The following is a 26247-nucleotide window of genomic DNA, read 5'->3' as shown; positions in this document are numbered from 1 at the left end:
CCATCTGAGCCAGGCAGGTGCCCCTATGGGTTAACCTTTTAAATTCTGAAATAGGTAAAACCAAATTCTATGGTTCAAATTAACGACACAAGAAACAATAGGTGCTAGCAAAAGCAGTATGTTCAGGGATTCCTAGAAGCTTACCATACCACTGAAAGTCATCCTGCTACGACATCTTTTGGACTCAGCTTGTTTTTGTTTCGATGGAGGTACGTCCATCGGGACAGAGGTACGTCCACCCATGCATATGTCACCTTTCATAGAGAAGTGTGATTAAGGTGCACATAAAGGCTAATTAGCATCAAGAAATTTAGGGTAATCTCAGATGTTTATAGAAGTGGCCTAGGAAGTCTATGTGCCCTGTACCTAGGAACCAAGGGTCAGTATGATACATTGCGTCTCCTGGGATATTATTTTAAGGTCACTCCTGTGGGAGAATGAAGCCACAGCTCTAAGAAAAATCTGAACTTTGAAGTCATACCCCCCCACTGGGAGAATATTTGACTAAAATTTAATAAACCTGTGCTGACTCACAGTACTCAATGTATTTCTTATTACTTAAAAAATATTGCTACAACTACTTTAAGATTTTTCCAAAGATCAAAAACAAGTTCACAGAACTTTGGAAACTGAAATTTGTCTTTTTGTACATATAGATATTTTTTTTGTCTGACTTGGGTCTTAAGAAGTTATTTCATTCATCATCATTTCATGAAGATTATTCATGGCTAAAAGATAAATATTATAATTTCTTGGAGCATGTAGCAATGGTTTAGATCTTCCAGTTTGAAATAGTCACGGATTATCCTCCTCTCTATATTGGGTGACTTCGTTTTCCTATCCTTTCCAGTTTAGAGACAGTTTTTCTCAAAAGTGAAAAAGAAAGTAGTGAAATTATGTCTTGTTTCTTTAAGTTCCTGTCATACTTGATCCTTTCTAAGATTCCAAGACCTGAAAGTGGCAAAGCTGGGACTTGAAATCAAGCCTTCCTGATACTTAAGCTGTGAACGACTCACAGTGTTTCGATGTATCCTTTGACTTTATAAGTTTTGCACTACTCGGTAGCATAAAATAAATAAATATTTCATTTTCTTCATAGAGTCCTTAATTTATTTTCTAAGAAGCGTTGTTTCAAGTTGGTGAAGGGGGAAAATGTAACCAATCGAAAAAAAAATCAATTACTTAACTTTAATTTCAGACCCCAAATGTATCCCCATTAAATTAGAAATGGCCTTAATAATTCTGCAGAAACAGAATATGTAGAAATTAAAATGATAAGTTACAGAGCTAGAATTTCTTCAAGATATAAAATTAAGCTTTCCTTTGTCATTGCCCACTATAGCACTGAGGTCAAGGTTTTCTGCTCTTTGAGGCAGCCAGTAGTTTTTCAAAAAGCTTGTAGATATACATTCTATGTAGAATTTTTACCCGGGTTTTAGTAGACCAGGCAGAAAAGAATGGAGACATAAATAATGTTTATCTAATTAATGTCCAATCCAATGGCAGATATTTTTCCAGTCATGTCCCCCTTCAATCCCAGACTAGCTTCTCTCCGTCCTAGAAAGACTCTCATCTTTTAGGCACATTTTGCACTAGAGTGGCCCTGGGCAATCTTGCCAGTTTCTTCGTTTCTACGCAGTGAAGTAACTTTGTTAGGCTACCTAACTTGGGAACGATACATCCGGAAGAAAGATATAATCAGATGACCTACAGAAGGCCAGCCTAATACCCACTCATTCATTCTATTTTACATCATTCTGTGAAGCTACATGAAACACATATATGTTTTATGGCCCATTTTACTGCCTTGTGAGCCTTTCAGAATGTTAGAAACACTGTTTTCTGTGTGAGGAAGGTTCTGATTGGCACCCTGTAGTCTTAGAAGACCATTGTGGATACTGAAATTTGTAAGTTCAAGTCATTATTATTCTCATGAATCCTCCATTCCAATACTTGTATGTACACAGTGAAATGATGGTTTCTATTATGATCCTGATCCTAAGGCAAAAAATGGGTAATAAATTAGATTCAATTATCTAGAGTGTCTACATAATTGTAGTACAGTTTTATTAAATTAAAGATAGTTATCAGAATGGTTCCTGTTTCTCAGAATTAGATGTCTGAGAAAACTACAGAGGAGAGAAAGCCTGCACACCTGAGCACAAAATCTGTTCATTTCGGTTTTGTCTAGCATTTATCTAAGCATATAAAGTTGACCTACTCTGTGACCTACAAGGTCACCTTTCTGAGTCTTCATTCATTTATCTATAAAATGTTACAAATGTACCATGTCACTTACAAATTCCTTCATCTCAAAGATCCTATCGTTCTATTGTGGAATTGTTCCTCAGCTGACATAAAACATCTAATTTGTATTAGAATTTTGTTGAAACGTGTTTCATAAACACAAACGCTTGACGTTTAAAACTTGTCAGCTTTTCAAAGACCTTGACCGATGAGAGATTAATAATTTTCTAAGTAAATGCTGTCATTCAAGAGTAAGGAGTGTGAAAATGGGTACAGAAACCTCATTTAAAATGGAGTCAAAAATCCCTGAAGGGGGCGCTCTCACAGACATGCCATTGTTTGAAGGCTGCATAACCAGCAGGAAGAAAGATTTGAATTATCTTGACAAGGGAGGGCATTTTTCACATAGGAATTTCATCCCCTGCTTTTAAGAAAAAGAAGGAAGATCTCTAAATGCTGTAGCAACAACACGATAACCACTACTAAAGCCAGTGAGAAACCACCACAACCTGGAACTCTTAATTTTCTCCAAAGAACTTTTGTTTAAAAAAACCCCATCTCAATTTCCTCCTAAAATCTAATAAAGGCTGGCTTTCCCTTTGTCTCTTCAGACTTGTCTATGGTTTACCATAGGTTGCTTGTCCTGAATTGCAATTCTCCTGCTATTCCCAAATAAACTCATTTTGCTAGGAAAATAACTGGCTGTTTTATTTTTGAGCTTGACAGGATGAAATATTTGTGCGTTTTTGTATTGTGTCAATGCAGTGATTTTTTAAAAATTAAGAGCAGATGGATATTTAGACATCAAAAAGAGCTGTTTGAAATACTGAACACTGTATTATTAAAACTCACCAGCTGAGGTTTGCTGACAAGAGGAATAATCATAAAACATAACCTTTTATTTCATCAGAGAAAGTTATGCCTTCCCAACATCTGAAGCCCAATATCCATAAAATGGTTTCATACAAGTGACATCCTACTCAAAACAGCTGTCTGCAAGGAAAATAAATGGGATTTAATCTGCCATAAAATGAATTGCACAATTTATTTTTCTTGAGGAAGTCATGCCTTTGTGACATCGGTGAGCTGTAACAGTTTTGCTTTGAAAAGAAGCATCTCTTTCTATGCCAAACCCATATTAATTCAACCATGTGGAGTTTTCCTCCAGACAAAGCAGATCGGCTTCCCACCACCTGATGATGGGAGTTGCCGTCCTCCACCTTTAAAAGCACCGATTTCAAACATGAACCCTAACTAATTATTTAAGCCAGAGATAGAAGGGTCTTAAGATGCCTGGCTATTAAGTACAAAATATATAAAAACTGTCACTCAGCCACTTAATGTCCTACAAAAAATGACTATTTCATATGCTTCAAGTTAATGTTTAAGAAGAGAACAAAACTGTAAGAGAACAAAATGATAGAAAAATGACAGTTCAGATTTATCATATCTTCAAAATAAAAATATTAAAAAAACTTGAGAGAATCATAGAGCAAATATAAATATTTATAACCCCAAAGTTGACTTACTATTCTATTTGGGCATTTTAAAAGACATCTAGCAATAGAGGTATGGTATGGTAGAGCTAAGGTTTTAAATTTTTTTTTTTTAATGTTTATTTATTGTTGAGAGATAGAGCATGAGCAGGGGAGGGAGAGACAAAGAATCCGAAGCGGGCTCCAGGCTCTGAGCTGTCAGCACAGAGCCCAACGCAGGGCTCGAACTCAAACTGAGATCATGACCTGAGCCGAAGTCAGATGCTCAACCGACAGAGCCACCCAGGCGCCCCAAGCTAAGGTTTTAATTCATTTCATTCATTTAAGTACACAAAATATTTTTTTAATGACAAAGGAAAAGAGAGCCACAATAAGACAAATTTTAACTGTGAAATCTGTGATATCTAACATACAGTTCAACCAGACAATGAAACTTAGGTTTGCTTCTTCATTCTATCATACATTTTTTAAAATATTTATTTTTATGTTCAAAATTAGCCTAAAAGCATTTCATTCTGATGACTACCTTTTCTCAAACTACATTCTCACATGCCACAATAGAACATTTTAAAATAGTTTTTGTCAAAACTAACCACATTATCTATTTGAATGGAAGTTTCCACAAGCATACCTTTGTAAAGTAAATATAAATCCTGCTGAAACTGAAATTAATTTAATCACATTTAGCTTTATTGTTACTTTAGACGGCAGAAGAATATAATGCCTGCAAGAAATTTTTTTTTAGTGCTCTGAACCTACCAGTGCTAGTGTTACAAATTCATCAAGAATAACGTAACATATACCTTTATAGTATCTCAAGGTCCCTTATTTTAATCTGCCAAACAAGCACCTACTTCAAATAGGCCTTTGCTAGATAAATAAGGGATTCTAATAGTAATCGTGAGGACTGTGAATGTGTGTATAACCCTCAGTAACATTCCTGAAGACTGGAGAGATTATTCACATTTGCTGTAGAGAAGAAAAAGGAGACAACAAAATGCTACTTTAAACATTAAGGCGAAGGTAAGGCTCACTAAGAACACATAACTCCCATTATTTTAGTCAGCTAAATTGTTTACATGGACATGGACATCATGTGAGATTGGATTTTTAATTTAAAAGTAGAGAGATAGAAGTCCCCAAAGTGCTTTGCCTGCTGAGACAGATTCTATCAAGGCATATTCTGCCACTGGTGGGTAATACTCATATTTTATGAATACAAAAAGATTTTTTTATGAGTTAATTTGTATTTTGTAAGTTCCAAAACTTACTCTTGTAGTTTATAGGCTCATTTTCCTCTGACCTTGAGAACACATTACTGTTTTATGTTCATATTTATGACGCTGGGATACAGTGCCACTCTATGTTTTGACTCCTTTTCAACCACAAATGCTAAACTAATTGGTAAAACAGAACTATTTTATTAAAACTATCCATTTTGCCATTAAGCAATATGATATTCAAATTTATCAGCAGAAATCAGAATAGCTTTCTTTCCACTCTTTAGCAAGTGATGCTGAATTTCTACATAGAAAAATACACAATTGTATTTTACAACATGTTCTTAGTTCCTGCTACTTATTAGTATCTAAAACCGAATCTTTATTTTAAAGTACAATTATCCCTACAGTTTAAAATATGAATATTAGATCTAAACAATTCCAAGATGCATCACAGTGACTAGTTCTTAATAAATCTGAGACATAAAAATCGCATGTCTCATCGTCTAGTATAGTATCTGATGAAATACCAGCACTAAAACATTTTTGTTGACTGTCATCTAAGAATCTTTATATGCACTTTAGTGTTAGTATTTTATCATATAAATAGAAATGCACTACCATTCTTCATCTATTTTATGACCTTTTCACACTGATGATATCTTCCAACTTCAGATAGTTATAAAACATGTGCTAACTGATTTGTCTGCTTATGGAAACTTGCCTTAATGTACACTTGGAGACTATTTGAGTAAAAGAGAACCCAATTCAAGGCTCATCATTACCATTTGTGAGGTGATTTAAAAGAGTCTCCTATTTTAAAGATTTACAAACACTTTCAACCATGTGAAGAATTTGAAATTTTTATGGTAATATGGATCTTTACAGAAATTGCTTTGCTATTGGTTGGTAATATATATGTCTATATAAGCAATATATATTATAGATATACAAATATATATTTCTTTTCCATCTTCTGAACTTGGCATGGAAATTACTGAATGAATCCAATGCAAAATAGATCTACAAAATGCTAGGAAGAGAAGGAAAATTGGCGAGAGGGAAGAATGGCAATAACCTAAAACTAAACATAAAATGCTATAAAATGAATTCATCAGAAGATGGAGGAAATGTCTACAAATTTGTGAAAATGCCAAAATCTATCAAAGAAATATAATAACAAATGTAAAATTAATATCTAAAATAATGTACAGATAATGTTACAGAATTTCCTTCCCAATGTTTCCTTACAGATTTATAAATCCAATATCAATTGCAAAGTAGGCAATAAAAACAAATAGAAAAATTTGTTTATAATAAGATACACAAAAAACAGGGCATTTTGAAATTAGGCTATTTATGCATTCATATCACTCAATGAAGCTTCAGCCCCAATTCTGAAATACATGAAAGTTATTCTGAAGCTTTGATTCATATAAAAATTACACAAAGGTCATGTTGAAATAAAGATTTTGATATATTTGGATGGAGCCTGAGAGTCTGCACTGCTAATAAGCTTTCATCGTGGTGCTGATGCTGCTGGTCTGTGGACCACACTTTGAGGAACAAGGATTTATGCTATCTACAGGAAAGTACACTGGGTTTCTTAAAGTTGCTGGCTTTGCCAGATTGGGAGGATTATTTCTAGTTTCGGATTTTCCCTCCAACTAGTACATGGAACATAGCAGATCTTTGTGAATCTGAAATATTCAACTCCTACCTTTCCTGACCAGCTCTGGAATAAGCAGGGGCAAGAGGGAATGAGTGTGTGTGTACCTGTTTTGCGTGTGTGTACCCAGTGCCCAGTTGTACCCCCATACTTGCATTAAGGGAAAGGTGTCAGCCACTCTCCCGTGACTATCCTAATGTGAACTTGCATTCATCTAAGCACACAAAGTTTAGAGAATTGTCAGGTTCAAATATGCCCTATCTCTGAGGTTAAGCCCCAGCTTATTTCACACATTTCAACATTTTTCCATGTGGATGCTGTTAAGGTTGCCTGGAATTTGGAGATAAGCCCAGGATTAGTCCTGCTTTAAAGTCATCACGAAGCCTTGTTACAGGCCTCAAGTTAAGTTGTTAAATGTATTTCTGAGAGCTTACTGGGAAAAAAAAAATAATCACATGCACTAACTTTGGTGAGCTTCAGGTAGCAAAAACATAATGTTGTGGAAAACTTACCTGCAGACCTGTACCTTCATGTTTCTGTACACAGAGGGCTTATGATAGGAGGCTGAAACAATATTCTGTTTACCAAGCTTGCTTTAGGAAGAATATGTAAAACAAGAAGGGCTGGAAAAGGGCGTGTACTTTTTGTTTTTTAATTTTGATAACTGGGTCAACCCTATTCAAGCAGATTTTTAAAAATCACTTGTAATATTCGTAAAAACTCTATAATTATGAAATATTTTGGTGGTTTTTTTCTATACTGCTATGAAAACTACTACTACAGAATTTGCCAATTACTAGATCGCTTACAGTTTTTGGAACTCTGAATTGCAAGTGACACTAAACTTGTGCTATTAAAATAGCCAACATGCTGGCTTCTCTCTTTTTATTTATTTATTTTTTACATATATAGCTATTCTATTGACCTAGAGGACATAAAATATAAGGCAGTAATATTTGGTTAAGTCTTGTCAAAATTTTATTGCCTTCGGCCAAAGGACATTACAGAATATCCAGTAGAAGAACCATAGTGCAAAAGTGTTTAGATATATACTGAACAGACTTGAAATTGGAACAGAGTTCTGAAAATAAATATAAAGTAAAACATTTCAGAAATAATTTTCTAAAGGAAGCCAAAAGCCCCTATCTTCCCACACTTTAAAGTTTATCTGGCCTACTTAGTTTGATTTTTAAAGAATTGGTGAAAAGACTCTGCATGTTACAGGCTTACAATTTCTGTGTTGTCTACATAAATGTATAAGTATACTTTCAAGTGTAACAATTTTTAACAGCATAGCTAGAGATAGGATCAGAATAAAAAGGAGCAGGAAAACTGTCTCTGTCTTAGAGGCTCTGTAAACAAGAGATGTCTTAAGATACCTTCCCTCTCATATAATGGAGAAAATAAACTTGAAAGGAATTTTGATAAACACTCATGTAAGGCCTCTCCTATAATATAGGTGGGTAACATGCTCTTTTTATCCTCCTTTTGATAAACCTCTACAGTGTAGTTTTTCTTCCACATCTGTAGTAAGTTACTTGCTTATTGGTAAATTTTGATTTTTTAAATGTTAAAGCAGCCTTAATTTTTCTAACATGCTATGAATTACCACAATTTGTCTTCACAACCCCTCTGACTTCTGTTCCTTCTGGAGATGATAGGTGGGTAGATGGATGAATGAATGGATGGATGGATGGATGGATAGATAGATAAATGATTAAATTGAGAAGATCTCCACAAAATAGTATGGAGACTTTTTATATTATAATAGTAAGGGAGTATTTGATGAGTAGAAATAGTTGAGAGCAATTACTCTGTTTTGCAGTGCACAATTTGCTCAACCATCCAAGGCAGCTCTCCATCCTGACCTCTCTATGAGGAATTACTCAGATAACTAAGGACTTATCTCCATTTTGATAAAAAATCTAAGACACAGAACTCATTAATCTGATGTCATATAGTTAATAGTTGGTGTTAGAATTGTAGCTTGTGTTTGTCACGTTAATTTTATGATTTCCCATAATTCAGGAAGCAGGACTGATGATTCTTAGGTCCACCTAAATCCTCATATTTTGTCAGAGGAGAGTTTTTTTTTTAATGAAAACAAAAATTTGGAAGAAGAGTCTTTCCTGTTACATGCAACTTTAGAATTATGAAGTATTCTGAGAGATTATAGAACTATTTTTATCACTTATTTCTTTCAAAGTTTACTTTTACACATATTGACAATTTAACACAATAAAAAGCAATATTCAAAAAATTTAACCTTTTGAAGGTTTAATGATCATGAAATAATACTCTTGACTTGATAGTTTATAGGAATACAATATCTATATTAAAGGCTTAACAAAACATTAAAATAATTGTTATCTTTAAAAATGGCCAATAGAAGAGTCAAAATCACCATTACTATCCTAAATATTATTTTTTTCTGTTGTTCTACTTCTCTAACACTAATTATATTAACACTCTTCTGTCACTTACTTCCCAGGTGACATTATATGCAGAAGGATAGTCCATCAAAGTTGCTATTGTACAAAAGATGACGGGGAATTGAAGTCAAGACAAATGCAGATGCCACTATTTTCTCCCCCTTAAAAGATGTTCACTTGAAAAATGCCTCTGAGAACATTCAGCAAAAAATGCTCTGTAAACCACCATTTTCTGCTACCAAATGTTTCCTACTATATTACCCTCAGGTCAAAATTCCACTGTAATAAACAGTTTACCAAGACACAGTTAATTATGTAGAAAACGCTCCATAGATACACTATCTTATTTCTCTTAGTACCAGTCAACCACAAAAGACCATTTATCTGGTGATGTGCAGCCCAGATCTTTCTTCCTCATTTTCATTCTTTTATTTAAAAGCAAAGTTTAAAGTTTTAGCTGTAACATATTAAATGCTTATTTTTAGCCTGGGGTATTAATGACTACTTTGAAATAAGCAGTCTCAATTAGGAAAAAAAAAAGAAATCAATGTGTTATTTAAATTAATTTTTTAAGTAATAAATTTCAGTTTTAGACACTGGCTTGCATTTTTGGGTAGGATTGAGTGCATATCTACCTAAGCAACACAAGGCAAAAGTTGCTTTGAATCAACCTAAATTACCAAGTGAGTAGTTTACTATTTTAATGGAATGATGTTAGATAATCTCATTTTTGTCATATAAATTTCAACACAAATTAATATTAGGCAAATCATGACTTAGTATTTGAAGCATATCATTCAAGACTGGAACTCTGTTAAAGAAATCTTAAGACTAACACACTGAGCAATTTTACTTACACAGAATTTTTAGATACTATGAAGAAACTGACATTTTTTCTTCAAATGAAATTTCCAAAACTTTAATTAACCCACTTGATTTCAAGATGTTTTGTCTTGTGAGGCATAAGAATAATATGCAATTAAACTCTGTTACTGCCATTTTTCTTACAGTAAAGCATAGCTCTTTCATGCAATGAAATGTAAGGTAGAACACTGTATTCCCAAATAGATCAACATCATTAGAAAACGTTTCTTCCTGTCCACTCACATCAGCCAAGAAAGAGAAACTTTCCTTTCCTTTGAGAACTAACAATTCTCACATTTAGAGCAACTATGATCAATGAAGTCCTAATTTCAAGAAACTTTCTATAATTTTATTCCCCTCTTATAAACCACATGATGTTTCTCAGAATGGTAGGTATATTAAAGCTTATGTCAAATTTTCTAATACACACCAGGCTTTTTGGTTTATTGTTCAGATATGACAAAATCGCTAGAATTGCCAAATAAAAATATTTGTGTTAATTACAATTTCTAGTATTTATGAAGTGACAAGCACAGACTAGAGTATATCATACTGGTAAATAATAGAGCAGATGTTCCTCAGAAACAAGAACAGATTTTATAAATCTACTGGAATATCTCCCCATTCATATGTACTTACAATAGCATATTTTGCAGTATTTGTTCTGAAGCTGAAAGTAGAATTTGGGGCATTTTGCCAATACCTATCTAATTCACAACAGAAATGTAATTCAAACTTTCTTATAGTTCCGCAAATGACACCAATACTTTCTCATCCATTGGCCAACACTTATGAAATCACAACACAGACAAAACTTCATAATCACTTTTCAGATAGAATTAGAAAGAAATATCACAATAATCTTCTGGCATTTTTTAAAGCCTGTAATGATTACGTAGGTAATAACAGAATATCATTAACTGTATCTTACCTCTATCACTGAAGTCATCTACTAGAATGATTTCTGCTATCAGACTCTCTGGGGTTCGGTTAATTATACTGTGGATAGTACGCAGGAGTGAAGTCCAACCTTCATTATGAAATGGGATAATGATGCTGGTGTTTGGCAGCCTTTCCAGGTACATCTTGTGCTTACAACTGGAGATGACATAGAAAGAAAAAAGCAATGTCAAATGCAAAACTATAGTGTATCTTACACTGCTATTTACTCACTGTGTTATCCAACATCTGTGAAAAACTGGACTTTGTCTAATACTTTTCCAAACAGAGCTTGTACATAATAATAATTACTCTGTTCATTCATGGAATTCATTAATTATCCCTTTCACATGTGTTCTTAATGAAATAATTATTTATCCTTTTTTGTATCAGGGATTCAAATACTAGGTAAGAAGTGCATTGAAATGTTATGTTCTTGTTAATGTATACTTTTCTTATTGTTACCTAATAGTAATGTGAACACTTTTTACGAGTTAAAATTGTTTCCATTTGGCACATGGCTAAGGCTTAGATAGGTTTCCTGAGAAGTTCTGGAAATCCGACTTCTATAATTATGCTTAGTTGATCAGTTTTGGTTGTGGTATGTTTCAATGGCTGGGTAACATTTAAGTTCTACAAGGAAAACACAGTCTTACAATGAAATAAATGAAGATTTAATCTTAAATAACCCTATACTGATACAACTACATAATAAGATTACTTTAAGATCCAAGCCAGACATTATCACATTTCTTGTGGAATTTTAACCAGAAATCCCATGTAGCTTTTTATTTATTATGAAAGAAATCCAAGATACCAAAAAGAATGTAGGCTTTAACTTTTGGCATAGTTAAAAGCGATTTATTATGTGTAATTGCTATTTTTACATATTTATGATTTATTTAATTAATTTATAAGCCACATGAAGGCAGGAACGTGATCTCAAATCTCATGTAATTCCTAGTTCAGCAGGTCACCCAAGCTTTTTTGAGGATGATGAATTCATCTAAGTTTGTGAAATTTTTGAGTTACTTCAAAACTAAAATAGGATAAAATTTCAATCAGTTATCAAATTCAATGATTTTCCTGATATGGATAACCTGATAACAAAAAAGAGAGTGGAAATCTAGAAACAGGCAGTTTCCACTTAAATGCAGAAGGATCTAAGGCTTCAGGTTTTGCCAGGACACTGGCTACTATTTCGTCTAGAGGAGGAAACAAACCATAGCAGGATTTGAAGTATGCTTAGATTCTACCAAGATGTATATACATGCACCAGAACATTCAAAACATTACTTAAAATATTCTTTCCAGTCGTTTCAACACTTTATTTTACTATGATCTCAAAAGGATATATTAAATACTGCCGTGGAGCTACGGATCTACACTAAGAGATGTTGCCTTACAGCTTGGGAAAACACGACAATGTAATTAAAGCCAGCAAAATTAACTATCCTAGAAAATAAAATAAAATAAAATATTTTAGTTATATAATTTGAAAATACAAACATTTCCTTTTTTATTGTGTCCATTTATTAATTTTTAATCTCAGTGTTTACTATTTATAACAATATCTATAAAACAAGTAGATTTTGATGTTTTAAAATAGGATGAAAAGAATTAGAGAGGAATATTAAAATAATACCATGAAATGGGCATTAAATGCTAGGAAAAAACCTGAAATTCATTTTAGGATCAAACAAAATGGTTAAAAAATATATAATAGCATATGAAACAGTGATTTCTAAGGACGTATTGTGAGCTGGATGCTGTCACATAAATTGCACAAGTCTGGAAAAGCATGCTAAAGTAATTCAACACACCTTGTTATAATTATGTACAGTCACCCATTCTTCTCAACAAAGCCAAAGACCCAAGCTTCACTATATCAGTATTCAGGATAATTGCACCTACTCATGCAAACCATCATACCTAACAATGCTCTAGGAATGCAACTGATATTCCCAAAAAGGCAAATTAGTTTTTAATCATTAAGGTGAGACATTATACATATCACGTGCTTATTAAGAAAGAATTGCACTCAGAGCAATACCCTATAAGCAATCAATAGTGACATTTAACAGCTGTATATAATCTATTCAGAAAATAGGCAGACACAAAAGGATGCAAGATTGATCGTATGCAAATAAGGCTTGCCTTCATAAAAATGTTTTCAATTATTTCTATCTCTGTGAGCTCAAACTATTACCACACATAAGTAAAAAGATCTCTACTACTCATTCATTAAGTCACAATGATCTGCTGAGGTCTGACAGAAGCCAGGATCCAAAATGGAAATACAACAATGAACAAAACCTAGTCCCTGAGTTCAAGAGGTTTGTAATAGAATAGGAGATATAGAATGGTAAGTAGAGTTTAATAGGGTGCTATAGGATATTTAAGAGAGCCCCCTGACAGTGTTACAGAAATTCAAGTGAGAGCTGAAGGTGGTCTGCAAAGACAGGTTCAACATATATTTAGGAACAGAGCTGACATGACTTGGAACTGGGAGAAGTAGTTTAAGGAGGACTCCCATGTTTTGGACACAGGCAATTGATCTTATGAAACACAGAGGGAGGGAGGCAAACCATAAGAGACTCTTGAATACAGAGAACAAACTGAGGGTTGATGGGAGGATGGGGGAGAGGGTAAAATGGGTGATGGGCATTGAGGAAGGCACTTGCTGGAATGAGCACTGGGTGTTGTATGTAAGTGATGAACCACAGGAAGCCCCAAAACCAAGAGCACACTTCACACACTGTATGTTAGTCAATTTGACAATAAAGTATATTAAAAAAGAAAAGAAATACAGACTGACATAAAAACACAGTGTGTGAGGGGCACATCTCAGGATTGCAAGGCTTGAGGGCAAAGGTGAGTTCAATTTTGACCACGTTAAGGTTGAAGTGTCAAATATCCTGCTGAACACAGCAATTATATATATGGAATATACGTTTATTTGTCTTATGTATGTATGTATTTATGTATCTATGTTAATATATATGTTTTTGGCTCAAGGTGAAGATGTGTTTTACTGGAGGAACGGGCTTGTGAGTGATAGGCTGTAGCAGATGATGCCAGTGGACCACCAGCATTTCCTTACCATTCACAATCCTGGTACATGCCAAGAGGAACCTCTATAAACCTCTATAGGGGAACCTCTATAAACCTCTGTATAGAGGAACCTCTATAACTGCAGGTAGCCAAGTGAGTGCTTTCCCTCATCTCTGAACGGAAACAGATTAGATACTCTGAAGGAAATTAATATCCCTGGAGCAAGTATCAACCAAGGAAGGAGGGAAGGTGGAGAATAGACAGTCCTATGGTAAGATAACTGTGAGATGTTTTCTATGATGTGTACCACAGTTTCCCAGCAAGAGTGACTCTCAGGTGCCCACAGAGGTAAGCATCTTGCCAGTGTATCACTGGCTACTTTCCCTTCCTGTCTTACCTCCTCATCCAGCCTCCCCAGGTACTTTCCTCCTCAAAATTACTACAGTCAAACTTGTGTCTCAGGATCTGCTTCTCAGGGAAACTGTTCTTAGACATAAGCATATAAATTATACTGCATTTGTCACTTGTCAAAAACAGTCTCTTCAATATAAAGTGATGGCCAAAATTCTTTAAGAAACATTACTTTTGTTGTATTATGAAACTTGCAGTTTGTTACACCTGGAGATATTTTTAAATAATGTGCTTTTAAAAAAAATTATGGCACATATATTTTATTCTTTCTTTCAACTTCTTAATTACTGATGATGCTCTACTCCAGGTCTTCTCCGTGCCTATAAAATACAACTATAAGGATTTTGTACAGTGTACACATAAAAATAGCCTTATCTGAATTAGCAGACCATTAGGAATAAGGTCACCTCCTTTACATGAATGAGTATAATTTACTTTTTTTAATTAGACCACACTGAAAAGTCACTAATATTTTGTGCTGATAATCATTTCTTATACTGAAAAATCAGACTTTATACATCACACTATCTAGGTTCACACTGATGACTTTGCCACTTCTACCTGTGTGACAATGGGCATGTTATTTAACTTCCGGAAGACTAGTTCTCTCCTTGCGTTGTGGGGCAACGCAAGGGTAAAAACAAAACAAAAACAAAAAGACTTCTCCATAATGCGTTGAGAATTAAGTTACACAATCCATGTAAAAAACTGAGTACAGTATCATATCTGATACTAGCAAGGGTTTGATAAAGACTGTTATTGTTATTGCAGTTATTGTTTTTTTAATTGTTGTTATTTTACCTGTCAAGTCCTCTATAGTAGGAGGTAGGAAACTAGGAGAGACAGGAACTGCATGAGGGAAAGTGAGAGACACTTCAGATATGAAGATGAATAAATTTTGGTTTCTTCCCTTAAGGATTCACAGACCAGTAGGCAGATATATAAAATGATTTGACTCAAATGAGACAAGTGACATAATAGATGGCACTCCGCAATCAGAGCCCAAAGGAAGTATGACTAACTTTGTCTGAAAGAATTAGGGAAGTCTTTATAGATGAGTCTGTATGTGAAGAACAGATCATGTAGGATCTTTAAAGTGATTCTAAGGAATTTGGATGTTAGCCTGAAGTCAACGTGAAATATTTCACATATTGTTAGTGATGAAGAAGACAGGATCACGTTTACATATTCTTCCAGCAGCAGGGCAGACAATGGAGACAGCAGAGATGAAGCAGAAAGACTGGGGATTGTAATAGTTTGGGCAAAAGATAATGAGGGTGCTGATCTGATGTTTACACTAAGGAAAACCAGCCTCTTTGTGACAGGGTTTAATCTGATTGAATTGTATTTAGTCATTCTAGTACTTAACCTGACCAAACAAAATCGAATTTATTCCCAACCTCAGTCACTGGATTCAAGGAGTTGTGCTCTAGATGACTGCTTCTCAGCATTACTAGAAATACTGAAGCATAGCCAAGGCTTTATTAAGAATCTGTGACCTGTGTATTTTAGGCTTAATCTCAAGGCAGGTTGAGAATGGAAGTATGCTAAATACAAAGACAATGTGGTAATATGGAACTGTGTTGAAGAAATTAGTAAAAGAAGTCAAATACAATTTACACATCTATGGTTACAGATAGGTAGCAAATTTACAAAGGGAAAGTAGGGACCAATTAAAACATTTGTCACATTAAGCTTATAGGAATATGAATGAAAATGCCTGTAATTATTGCATTTCACATTTTGTGCTATTTTAAAATAAGCATTTGCATAAAATTAACTTAGTGTTTAAGAATGGCTTAGAGATGAGCCATTAAGTAAGAGATGTTACATTACATATTATCATCAATTTATCTAAAGAGATAGCAAAAACACTCTTCAAATTTTAAATGTACCAGAGAGACAACAGAAATAGTTTAAATTGTTTAAAAAGTTACTTGAGAGAAATGACAAATCATGAAGATATTTTAAAAAGCTAAAAATGTAATGTATAAATATTTTGCTAAACCATTTTGATTAATGAAAATAGAAACTTTTTCATACTCTTCTATTTTTTCTCCAGACAAAATACACAAAAATTTTCTGCTAATCACTATTGGTATTTGTTAAATTGAGAGATTTAAAAATTTTTGGTTTAACATTGTTTATTTTAAATATAATGTCATTCCTTTCATACTTACATTAATTTATCTTAATAATTTCATTGGTTTCACCAAAAAAAAAATTTTTTTTCAACAATAGCAACAGGTCAAACAATAAATTTTAATTGCAGATATATAAGTGCCAGACTTATCAGTATATGTATATTTTTAAAGAGTTATTTGATTATTCATGCAACAAATGTCAACATTTTTACTGTGGATATTTAGCTAAACTTGCATTTGAGGTTCTTAAGTCCTTCACATTCTCCTCACCATCACCTAAACATTCCTTCTTACTGAAGGCTGAATATTTAGTTTTGTCTACACTGTCAAAACACACATTTTTAAGATTCAAATTCTTGCATTGCAAGATTTGAGTAAAATGTTTGGGTGAAAGTTTTTACATATTTCAACCTATAAGTCATTCTATGAGTTTCTTTAAAATATGCCTTTATTTTTTGTTTTGTTGTTTGTTTTTCTATCTGCTTATATTCAATCTATCAGGCAGGATGTTATGTTGTGGTCATAAGCAACCCTAAATCCCAATGGCTCAAAATAGTGAATATCTACCTTGCTGCTTTATTTGTTAACCACTGTTTTAGGCAGGAGACTCTCTGCTCATTGCAGTCAGTGCAAACTGCCAACATTTTTTACCACAGTTAATCACTCGGCCAGAAGTAAATGAGAGCACGGATGGGTCTCAAGCTGGTAAATAAATAGCCTGTCTCTAAAATGACATTTTGCTTTCTGCTTACAAGTCATTGGTCAGCATTAGTCACACAGCACAACGGCTCAGGAAATAGAATCCTATATGGTCCAGAGGAAATATAATCAGAAATATTTGGCAAATAACACTAATGAACACAGCTATTTTAGTCTTCTGCCTTCTTTTAATTAAAAAGGAAAAGAAAAAGGAAAAATAGAAATTACCTGTTGAGACTACATTTAGAGTAGGTTTAATTAAATCTGTTTAATTTCTTCATAGACAAAAAGTTATAATATTTGAGGTCCTGCATCTACAGAAACATAGCTGCAACCACATTTTAGAGCTGCAAATACATTTCAGAAATCATCAAGTTTAATATCTTATTTAATTGGGAATTGAGGCTCTTAGAGTTTCAGAAAGTTAAACATAAATTATTTTATAGTCAAATTAGCAAAACAGTATACTGGATGAACAAGTGGTACAATGATGAGGCATTATTCCTGACATAAAAATTTACAATATTTTTAAAAAGTTTATTTTACTTATTTTGAGAGAAAGCGAGCGCGCGCGAGAGAGAACAGTGGAAGAGGGGCAGGGAGAGAGGGAGAGAATCCCAAGCAGACTCTGTACTGTCAGTACAGAGACAGATGCAGGGCTTGATCCCATGAACTGTGAGATCATAACCTGAGATGAAATCAAGAGTCAGATGCTAACTGACTGAGCCACCCAGTTGCCCCCAAATTTACAATTTTTTGAAAAGTATTTGTAACTCATACAGCTAGATAGCACAAAGAATTAGAACCCAATATTCCTCATTTCTGATTATAAAATATTTTGGAAATGTCATCGTCATTCTCTTTGGCCTTTTAGATATCTCCATGTTAATCAAATCAACTAAAATTATGTAAAGACTGTAACAGTTTTTTAAATTTTTTTAATGTTTTTATTTATTTTTGAAGGAGAGAGAGACAGAACATGAGTGGGGGAAGAGCAGGGAGAGAGGGAGACACAGAATTTGAAGCAGGCTCCAGGCTCTGAGCTGTCAGCACAGAGTCTGATGCAGGGCCCAAACTCAGAAACTGTGAGATCATGACCTGAGCCAATGTTGGATGCTTAACCACTGAGTCATCCAGGTGCCCCAAGACTGTAATATTTTTAAATGAGGTAGGCAATTACTGTATTAACTCATTACTTTTGTGAAATGTATAATCTACTCTCCATAAATATATTTGGAAATAAACCATTTAAGAATATATACAAATAAATGTCTGTAACAAAAAATTATGATAAATTATCATTTGAAAATAGGCCCTAAAAGGGACTGGACCACTAAACCTCTGGACCATCTAGATCACTAACATTATACTATTCAGGGAACAAAATAAGGAGGAATAATTAAATTGTTAAAATCAGTGATAGAGAGACAATATTTAAAGCGGCTAGAAAAAAAAAAAAGATAGAATTCTGGAGGAGAACACAGACTAGAATGGTAGCAGACTTCTTGTTAAAAATAATGCAAAATAGTGAGAAAGTGGGGCAACATCTTTTAGGTACAGAAAAAAAATTTAAGATAAAAATAGTTTTCCTTGTCAATAAAAATGTATTTCTACAACAAAGGCAAAATGAAAACATTTTAAGATATGCAAATATTGAATAAACTTATTCATCAGAAAACCTGCATAAAAATAAATGTTATAGGAAGTCCTTCAGAAAATTTATACTAAGTGGAATTCTGTATCTAGACAAAAAATGAAAAAGTAACAGAAAAGGTAATTATATGAGTAAACAATAAAACGACTATTTTATTATTCTATAAAGGTTAACTGATTCATGGACAGCAAAAACGATATCAATGCATTTTGAGATTTATAACATAAATTGAAGCAAAATGTATAGCAACAATAGCATAAGTTCCAGAAGTGGAGAAATGGATACATGCCTTTCTAAGGTTCTTATACTCTAAATCAAGACATATGATATTACTAAAAGGTAAACCATAATAAATTAATATTATATTCCATCAACCCTAAAGCAACCACTAAAAATAACACAATAAAGAATTATATCTACTTTGCCCTACTAAAAAGTGACATGGAATAATTAAATGTGTAAAGAAGCTACAGACCGAAAAAAGGGATAATAAGATTAAATAGTAAAAATAGAAAAGCAGTAGTGAAATGGTATATTTGAGCCAACCATATCAATAATTACATTGCATGTAAATGGTCTAAACGTGCAATGGGAAAGATTTCAAGAGTGCCAGCTGCTTCCTCCAAGAAACTCATTTTTAATATAAAGATGCAAATAAGTTTAAAAGACAATGTATAGAAGATAGAGCATGATAACACTAATAAAAAGAAAGCTATATTGGTTTTATAGTCCACAAAATAGATCTCAAAGTAAAAAAAAAAATGTGACCAGGATATAAAAGTTCATTTCAGGGGCGCCTGGGTGGCTCAGTCGGTTAAGCGGCTGACTTCAGCTCAGGTCGTGATCTCGCTGTCCGTGAGTTCGAGCCCCGCGTCGGGCTCTGTACTGACAGCCCAGAGCCTGGAGCCTGTTTCAGATTCTGTGTCTCCCTCTCTCTGACCCTCCCCAGTTCATGCTCTGTCTCTCCCTGTCTCAAAAATAAATAAACGTTAAAAAAAAAATTTAAAAAAAAAGAAGTTCATTTCATGACAGAGATCAATTTGCCAAAAGGACAAACTATACAAAATGTTGCACCTAATAACAGTATCCAAAACTATGAAGCAGAAGTTAACAGAACTTCAAGGAAAAAAAGACAACTCCACAATTATTATAAGAAACTTACTCTTTAGATTTCTTTTGATGCTCTTTCTCCAGTTTCTTAAGGTAAAATAAATTATTGATTTGAGGATTGTTTTCTCTTTACAAGCATTGAATGACAGAAGTGTAGAATGATAGAAGTGTAGTCGTTCCAAGAATTGTTTTACATATTTAAAAAAATTTGATATTTATTTTTGTGTTCATTTCAAAATATTTTCTAATTTCCCTTGAAACTTGCTTCTGACACACTGATTAGCCAAAAATGTTTTTAATTTACAAATGTTAGTGATCGCTTTATCTTTCTGTTATCACTTTTTTATTACGTTATATTACAGTCAGAAGATATATTTTGTAAGATATCAGTATTTAAAATTCATGGTATTTGTTTCATGACCCAGGATCCAGTCTGTTTTGATGAATATTTTATGAATACTTAAGAGGATATGTATCCTGCTGTTGTTGGGTGGAGGGTTTTCTGTTTATTTTGGGGATTTTTTTCCCTTATGTTTCCCCTTTTTTGCATTCTTTGGGTTATTTATACATTTTTTAGCATTCCATCTCAATGTATGTGTTGTGATTTTGATGATATCTTTGCATAATATTTTAGTATTTACTTTAAGGATTACAAAATATATATTTGTGACTAACATTTTACCACTTTACTCTTTAATATAGAACTCTTATTACTATGTAGGGTCCTTTATACTCTCTTCTATGCTGCAGTTGTCTTATATCTATGTACATTGTAAACCAAGAACTCTTATTACTATGTAGGGTCCTTTATACTCTCTTCTATGCTGCAGTTGTCTTATATCTATGTACATTGTAAACCACATCAGAAAATATTATATTTTGCTTTCAACTCATACTTGTTTTAAGAAACACAAGAACTCAGTACTGTTTCAGTGCTATTTTGAATGCTCAAGTCCTTTCCTCCACCTATTGCCATTGTTTATCTTCAGCATTCTCGATCACCCGAGCCACACATCTGTCTAGGTTTTAGAGTTGAATTCAATGGGATGAGAATGCATGTGTTTACTCCAACCTACCCAGAGACCAGAATACTCTCAGTAGTCTTTAATTACAAATGTAAAATATTTTTAAAAATTTTTTAAATGTTTACTTTTGAGAGAGAGAGAGAGAGAGAAAGAGAAAGAGTCAGCAAGGGAGGGGCAGAGACAGAGGGAGACACAGAATCCAAAACAGGCTCCAGGCTCTGAGCTGTCAGCACAGAGCCTGACATGAGGCTTGGACCCATGAGCTGGAGCTGTGAGATCATGACCTGAGCTGAAATCTGAGGCTTAACCCACTGAGCCACCCAGGTGCCCCACAAATCTAAAATATTTTATAGCTTCAGGGATCTTCATATTTTCTACTTCATTTTATGACAGTGTCCATTGGATTTTCAAGACAATTTTGCATTTCATCTAAATATCAAATTTTTGGCATGATGATGTTTATACTGTCTCTTCATTAACATTTATACGTCTGATGGAAGTTTAGTGATTTTCAGTCTTTCATAACTGATAAAGGTAACTGGTGGTTTCTCTCTCTTTTGTTTTTACTTAGAAATACCTGCTGGGGATTTAGAAATTTTATTGATCAATATTATTGATGCATTCAATTTCTTGCTATATTTAAATATTTAAAGCTACACATTTGCCTATAAGCACTGCTTTATACGTACAGCACTTAAACTAGTTTTGGTATATATTTTCATTATCATTCCATTTAAAATATTTTTAAATTTTTCTAGTTTAATATTTGACCTGTGAGTTTTTCGTAAAAGTGTTAATTTCTAAATATTTGCATGTTTTCTGCATATATTATTTTTGTTGATTTCTAATTTAATTCAGGTTTGGTCACAGAACATAGTGTTAATTTAATCTACTGAAATTTATTGAGCATTTGTTTATGTACTAACATATGGTCCATTGGGTAAATATTCCATATGCAACTGAAAAAATTTTATTATGTAATTACTGAATATAGCGTTCAATAAAGGTAAATAAACACAAATTAAGCCAATTTATTGATAATTTTATTTAAATCTCCTATATCCCAATTAAATTTTTGGTTGTCTTTAATTACTGAGAGAGAACTGTTAAAATCTCCAATACATACATTTATTTAAAGACACTCTCAAAAAGTAAAATTCAAGCTTAGTGTTTAAAATTACCATGTTGAGAGGCCTCAAAGTAGGTGAATTTATGTCTTTCTCCCTTTAGAGTAATACCAAAAAAGTGGAAAAAAAATCTTGCCTTTATATGACTTAACCCCATACACTCTTAATATTTGTTGGGAGGTTTGTTCAAGTAATATTAGCATCTGCAACAGTATTACCACACATTTGCTGATGAAATAACCTGAAGAATGAAGTGGTTGTATGCTTTTAAAGAATCTTTAATTATATTAATGTATTTCAGATTAACATGAGAATATATACACCCCATGTGAAACATATGAAACTTGAAACATTTTTCATTTAATGCTAAATATGTTAAAATGTCATTACATAGTAATGACTACAATAAGGAGTTATATTTTGAGCTTCCTTTAGGGGCCACATTCTCCATAATTTTGTGCCATTCTTTAATAATCATGATAATTCTCTGAAATGGTGATGAAGAAAGACAGTGCCAATTCAGGTCCAGTCAATTTCATTAGGATCAGTCCCTGTCATCAGAATGTATGCGGGAGGGAAACCAATTCAAAATACTACAATTTGTTTGACTTCATTATTACAGAAAAAAAAGTACATTTTGTAATGTACATTTGGAATAAAAGTACATTTTTACCATGTCATGATACATTTATAAGTGCACCATGGTGAGAACCCTAATAAGTGACTAAGTAATTTATTGCCTCAGTCTATCAAAAGCCATATAAAATGGCTTTTATTGAGAGATGACAGTTCAGGTAGCTTAATTCCCTGAAGTTTGTTTTAAAAAGATTCCTAAACAAGATGAGCAGAATAGCTAAGTATGTTATACTTAGTCAACCACATATTTTTTTTTAGCTTCTCAAGGGAACCACTCATATTTCAGAAGGGGGGACATTTCTTTTTATTGTTTTAACTTTCATCGTGTGATTTCTTACAAAAGCATGTTGGTTCAGCTAAAGTTCTCTCAGCCCCATTCTCAGTAGCAGCAGAATAAAATGTCAACTTGGCATCTGGCTAGTGACAAGCATACTATAGAGCATATCTATATAAGTCATTTCCAGGCACCAATTTACATAGTAATTGTTTTAATGTCAGCATATTCAATTTTCAATGGCTGCTTTTAGTCACACTGTTTTTCTGTTCTAATCTTGCCATGTCAGTCGGTTTTGATAAAGCAGTGATAACTGGCAATTTATTTTGCCTTTGACAGGACTGAAAAATTAGTTTGGAATGCCAAGTATATATATGTAAGTGTGTTTTTTAGTGAGGGTGGGAGATAATCACAATGCATGCATGTATGCTTGTATATATTTGGTCTTACCTCTTACATGGGAACTATTTTGTAAATTAGTATTTTATATGGTCATATGATTAACACTTTAATGTAATGTGACATTTTATGCCTGTACTGAAGAACAAAATAATATTTTGTGCTCACGCAGCTACATGTACATCGTGGCATTGTGGCAGAAACCTAGTGAAGACAGAGGGGAGAGCAAAAAAAGAGGAGGCCAGAGATAGGCAGGGATCAGAATATGGAGGTCGGTGTTGGCGTTTTTTCAGCTATTATTTTTAGTGCGACAAGGAGTCTTTTAGGTATTTTATTATTTTTTTAATTTTTTTTAATGTTTGTTTATTTTTGAGAGAGAGAGAGTGAGACAGAGTGTGAGCGGGGGGAGGGCCAGAGAGAGAGGGAGACACAGAATCCGAAGCAGGCTCCAGGCTCTGAGTTGTCAGCACAGAGCCGCAGGAGGGGCTCCGCCAGGTACCATGAGAACATGACTGGAGCTGAAGTCAGCCGCTTTTCCGACTGAGCCACCCAGGCGCCCTCTTTTAGGTATTTTAGATAGGGGGGATGTAATGATCCTCCTTAATTCTGAAAGCTCACTGTTGCTCACTCTGCTGAATGCATTGTGCAAGACAAGAGGGAATGTGTGAGGTCCAATTATGAGGTCATTCTAGGATTCCAATTAAGAAATGACAGTGGGGGGTACCTGGGTGGCTCAGTCGTTAGGCATCTGACTTCAGCTCAAGTCATGATCTCTTTGTCCATGAGTTCAAGCCCCGCATGGGGCTATGTGCTGACAGCTCAGAACCTGGAGCCCACTTTGGATTCTGTGTCTCCCTTTCTCTCTGCCTCTCCCCTACTTGCACTCTCTCTCTCTCTCAAAAAAAAATGAACATTAAAAAAAATTTTTTTAATAAAAAAAGAGAAATGATAGTGGATACAGTTGAGATTAAGGGGAATGCATGCATTTGAGGCCCTTTAGCTTTACATTTTGGATACAGAATTAATAGGCCTTGGTAGATGAGATCAGTAAGTCGAGAATAAATAAAATGAGGAAACTGGAGGCCAGTGCTGAGCATCAGTGAATTTTAATATATATACAGCCATCAGATAAAGACGAACTGTTTGTGAATGAGACTGGAAAGACCTGGGGATAAAAAGCAAGTGTTTCCTTGAAACAGAGACAAGAGTGCTTAAAAATGAGAGAAGGGACAAAGTCTAGTGTCACTGCAAAGTTTCACGAGACTTTTAAATATACTGGATTTTGGCAACATGGAAATCATTAGTGACTTTGGCAAGAAAAAAGAATGATGGCACAGTAGTGTCTTGAGTCAAATTAGGACTTCTGAAGAGTTGAAAGGGAGTTGAGGAAGTTAATATCTACGGTAGACATTCAGGCTGACAGCTGGAGGAAAAATAGGTTAAGAAGTCATCTTACCGATGGGGAGGTACCAATGCTTTTTATCATATATGATTAAATTTTAGCCAGGATAATAAAATATAAAAATTAAGAGCTACATTCTCCACTTCTGTAGAAAATACTGAACACTTCTAAATAATAGGCACTTATCACTACGTACCAGTTACAAAACTGTAGAGATGAGTACTTACTACATTGACTCAGATGATAAGGTCTATTAGAGGAATTAATCACTTGATTTGGTAATAATAAAGAAGCAAACTAAAGTTATTTGACTTGGAGAAAACTGAGAGAGATATATTTTTAAAATTGTTTTATTAAGATATAATTCACATACCATACAAACAATTTTTGTACCATTTAAGGTGCACAATTCAATAATTTTTAGTGTCTTCACAGAATGTGCAACCATTAGCATAATCAAGTTTAGAATATATTTATCAATTCAAAAAGAAATCTCATACCCTCATGCCCTTCCCCTTATCCCCTCACATTCCTTAAGTAATCATTGCCTACTTTTTGTTTCTATAGATTTCCTTATTCTAGACATTCACATGAAGAGAATCATATATTATGTGGAATTTGGGGTCTGGTTTTCATTTAGCACAATGTCTTCAAAGTTAATCCAAGATGTAGCATTTGTCATTATTTTATTCCTGAATAATCTCTCAGGGTATGGATACACTACATTTTGTTTATACATTCATCTATCAGTGGACATTTGGGTTTTCCCATCTTTCAGCTATCATGAATAATGCTGCTATAAACATTCATGTGTAATTTTTGTGGTTTTCATTTCTATTGGGTGTATACCTAGACATAGAATTGCTAGGTCATATGGTAATTCTGTAATTACCATGGTAATTATGGTAATTTAATTGTCTGAGGAACTGCTTTCCATTTGGAAATAGTTGGAGTTGCTTTCCAACTATTTTCCAAACCATTGACATCATTTTGCATTCCCACCAATGTATGGATGTATGCAATGTATGAGGTTTCCAATTTCTCTACATCCTTGCCAACACTTATCATCTGAACTTTTGGCTCTAGTCATCATACTGGATGTGAAGTAGTATCTCATTTTGGTTTTGATGTTTTGTTTCTAATGACCAATGATGTTGGGCATCCTTTCATGGATTTGGCCATTTGTTTACCTCATTTGGAATATTCAGATCATTTGCCCATATTTTAACTGGGTTATTCACCTTTTTATTATGGAAATATAAGAACTCTTTATGTATTTTAGATACAAGTCCTGTAGCAAATATATGATTTGCAAATATTTTATTCTGTGGGTTTCATTTTGCCTTTCTGATAGCATACTTTGAGACATAAGAGTTTTTCATTTTGATGAAGCCAAATTTATCTATTTTTTCTTGTGTTGCTTATACTTTGGTATTATATCTAAG

General features: G+C 33.8%; 1 protein-coding gene across 1 annotated transcript in view; it reads right to left on the bottom strand.

Moving 5' to 3' along the window:
* GALNTL6 (polypeptide N-acetylgalactosaminyltransferase like 6) overlaps positions 1 to 26247 on the bottom strand; it is a 1203008-nt gene that overhangs the window by 654346 nt on the left and 522415 nt on the right. Inside the window, exon 6 of the mRNA XM_078445606.2 lies at positions 10860 to 11026. Coding sequence (XP_078301732.2) covers positions 10860 to 11026 — 167 coding nt within the window. The remainder of the gene's footprint in view (positions 1 to 10859; positions 11027 to 26247) is intronic.

The sequence above is a fragment of the Panthera onca genome, chromosome B1, assembly GCF_046562875.1.
Source record: "Panthera onca isolate mPanOnc1 chromosome B1, mPanOnc1 haplotype 2, whole genome shotgun sequence".
Taxonomy (NCBI): domain Eukaryota; kingdom Metazoa; phylum Chordata; class Mammalia; order Carnivora; family Felidae; genus Panthera; species Panthera onca.
This window is presented reverse-complemented; position numbering and strand designations above follow the sequence as displayed.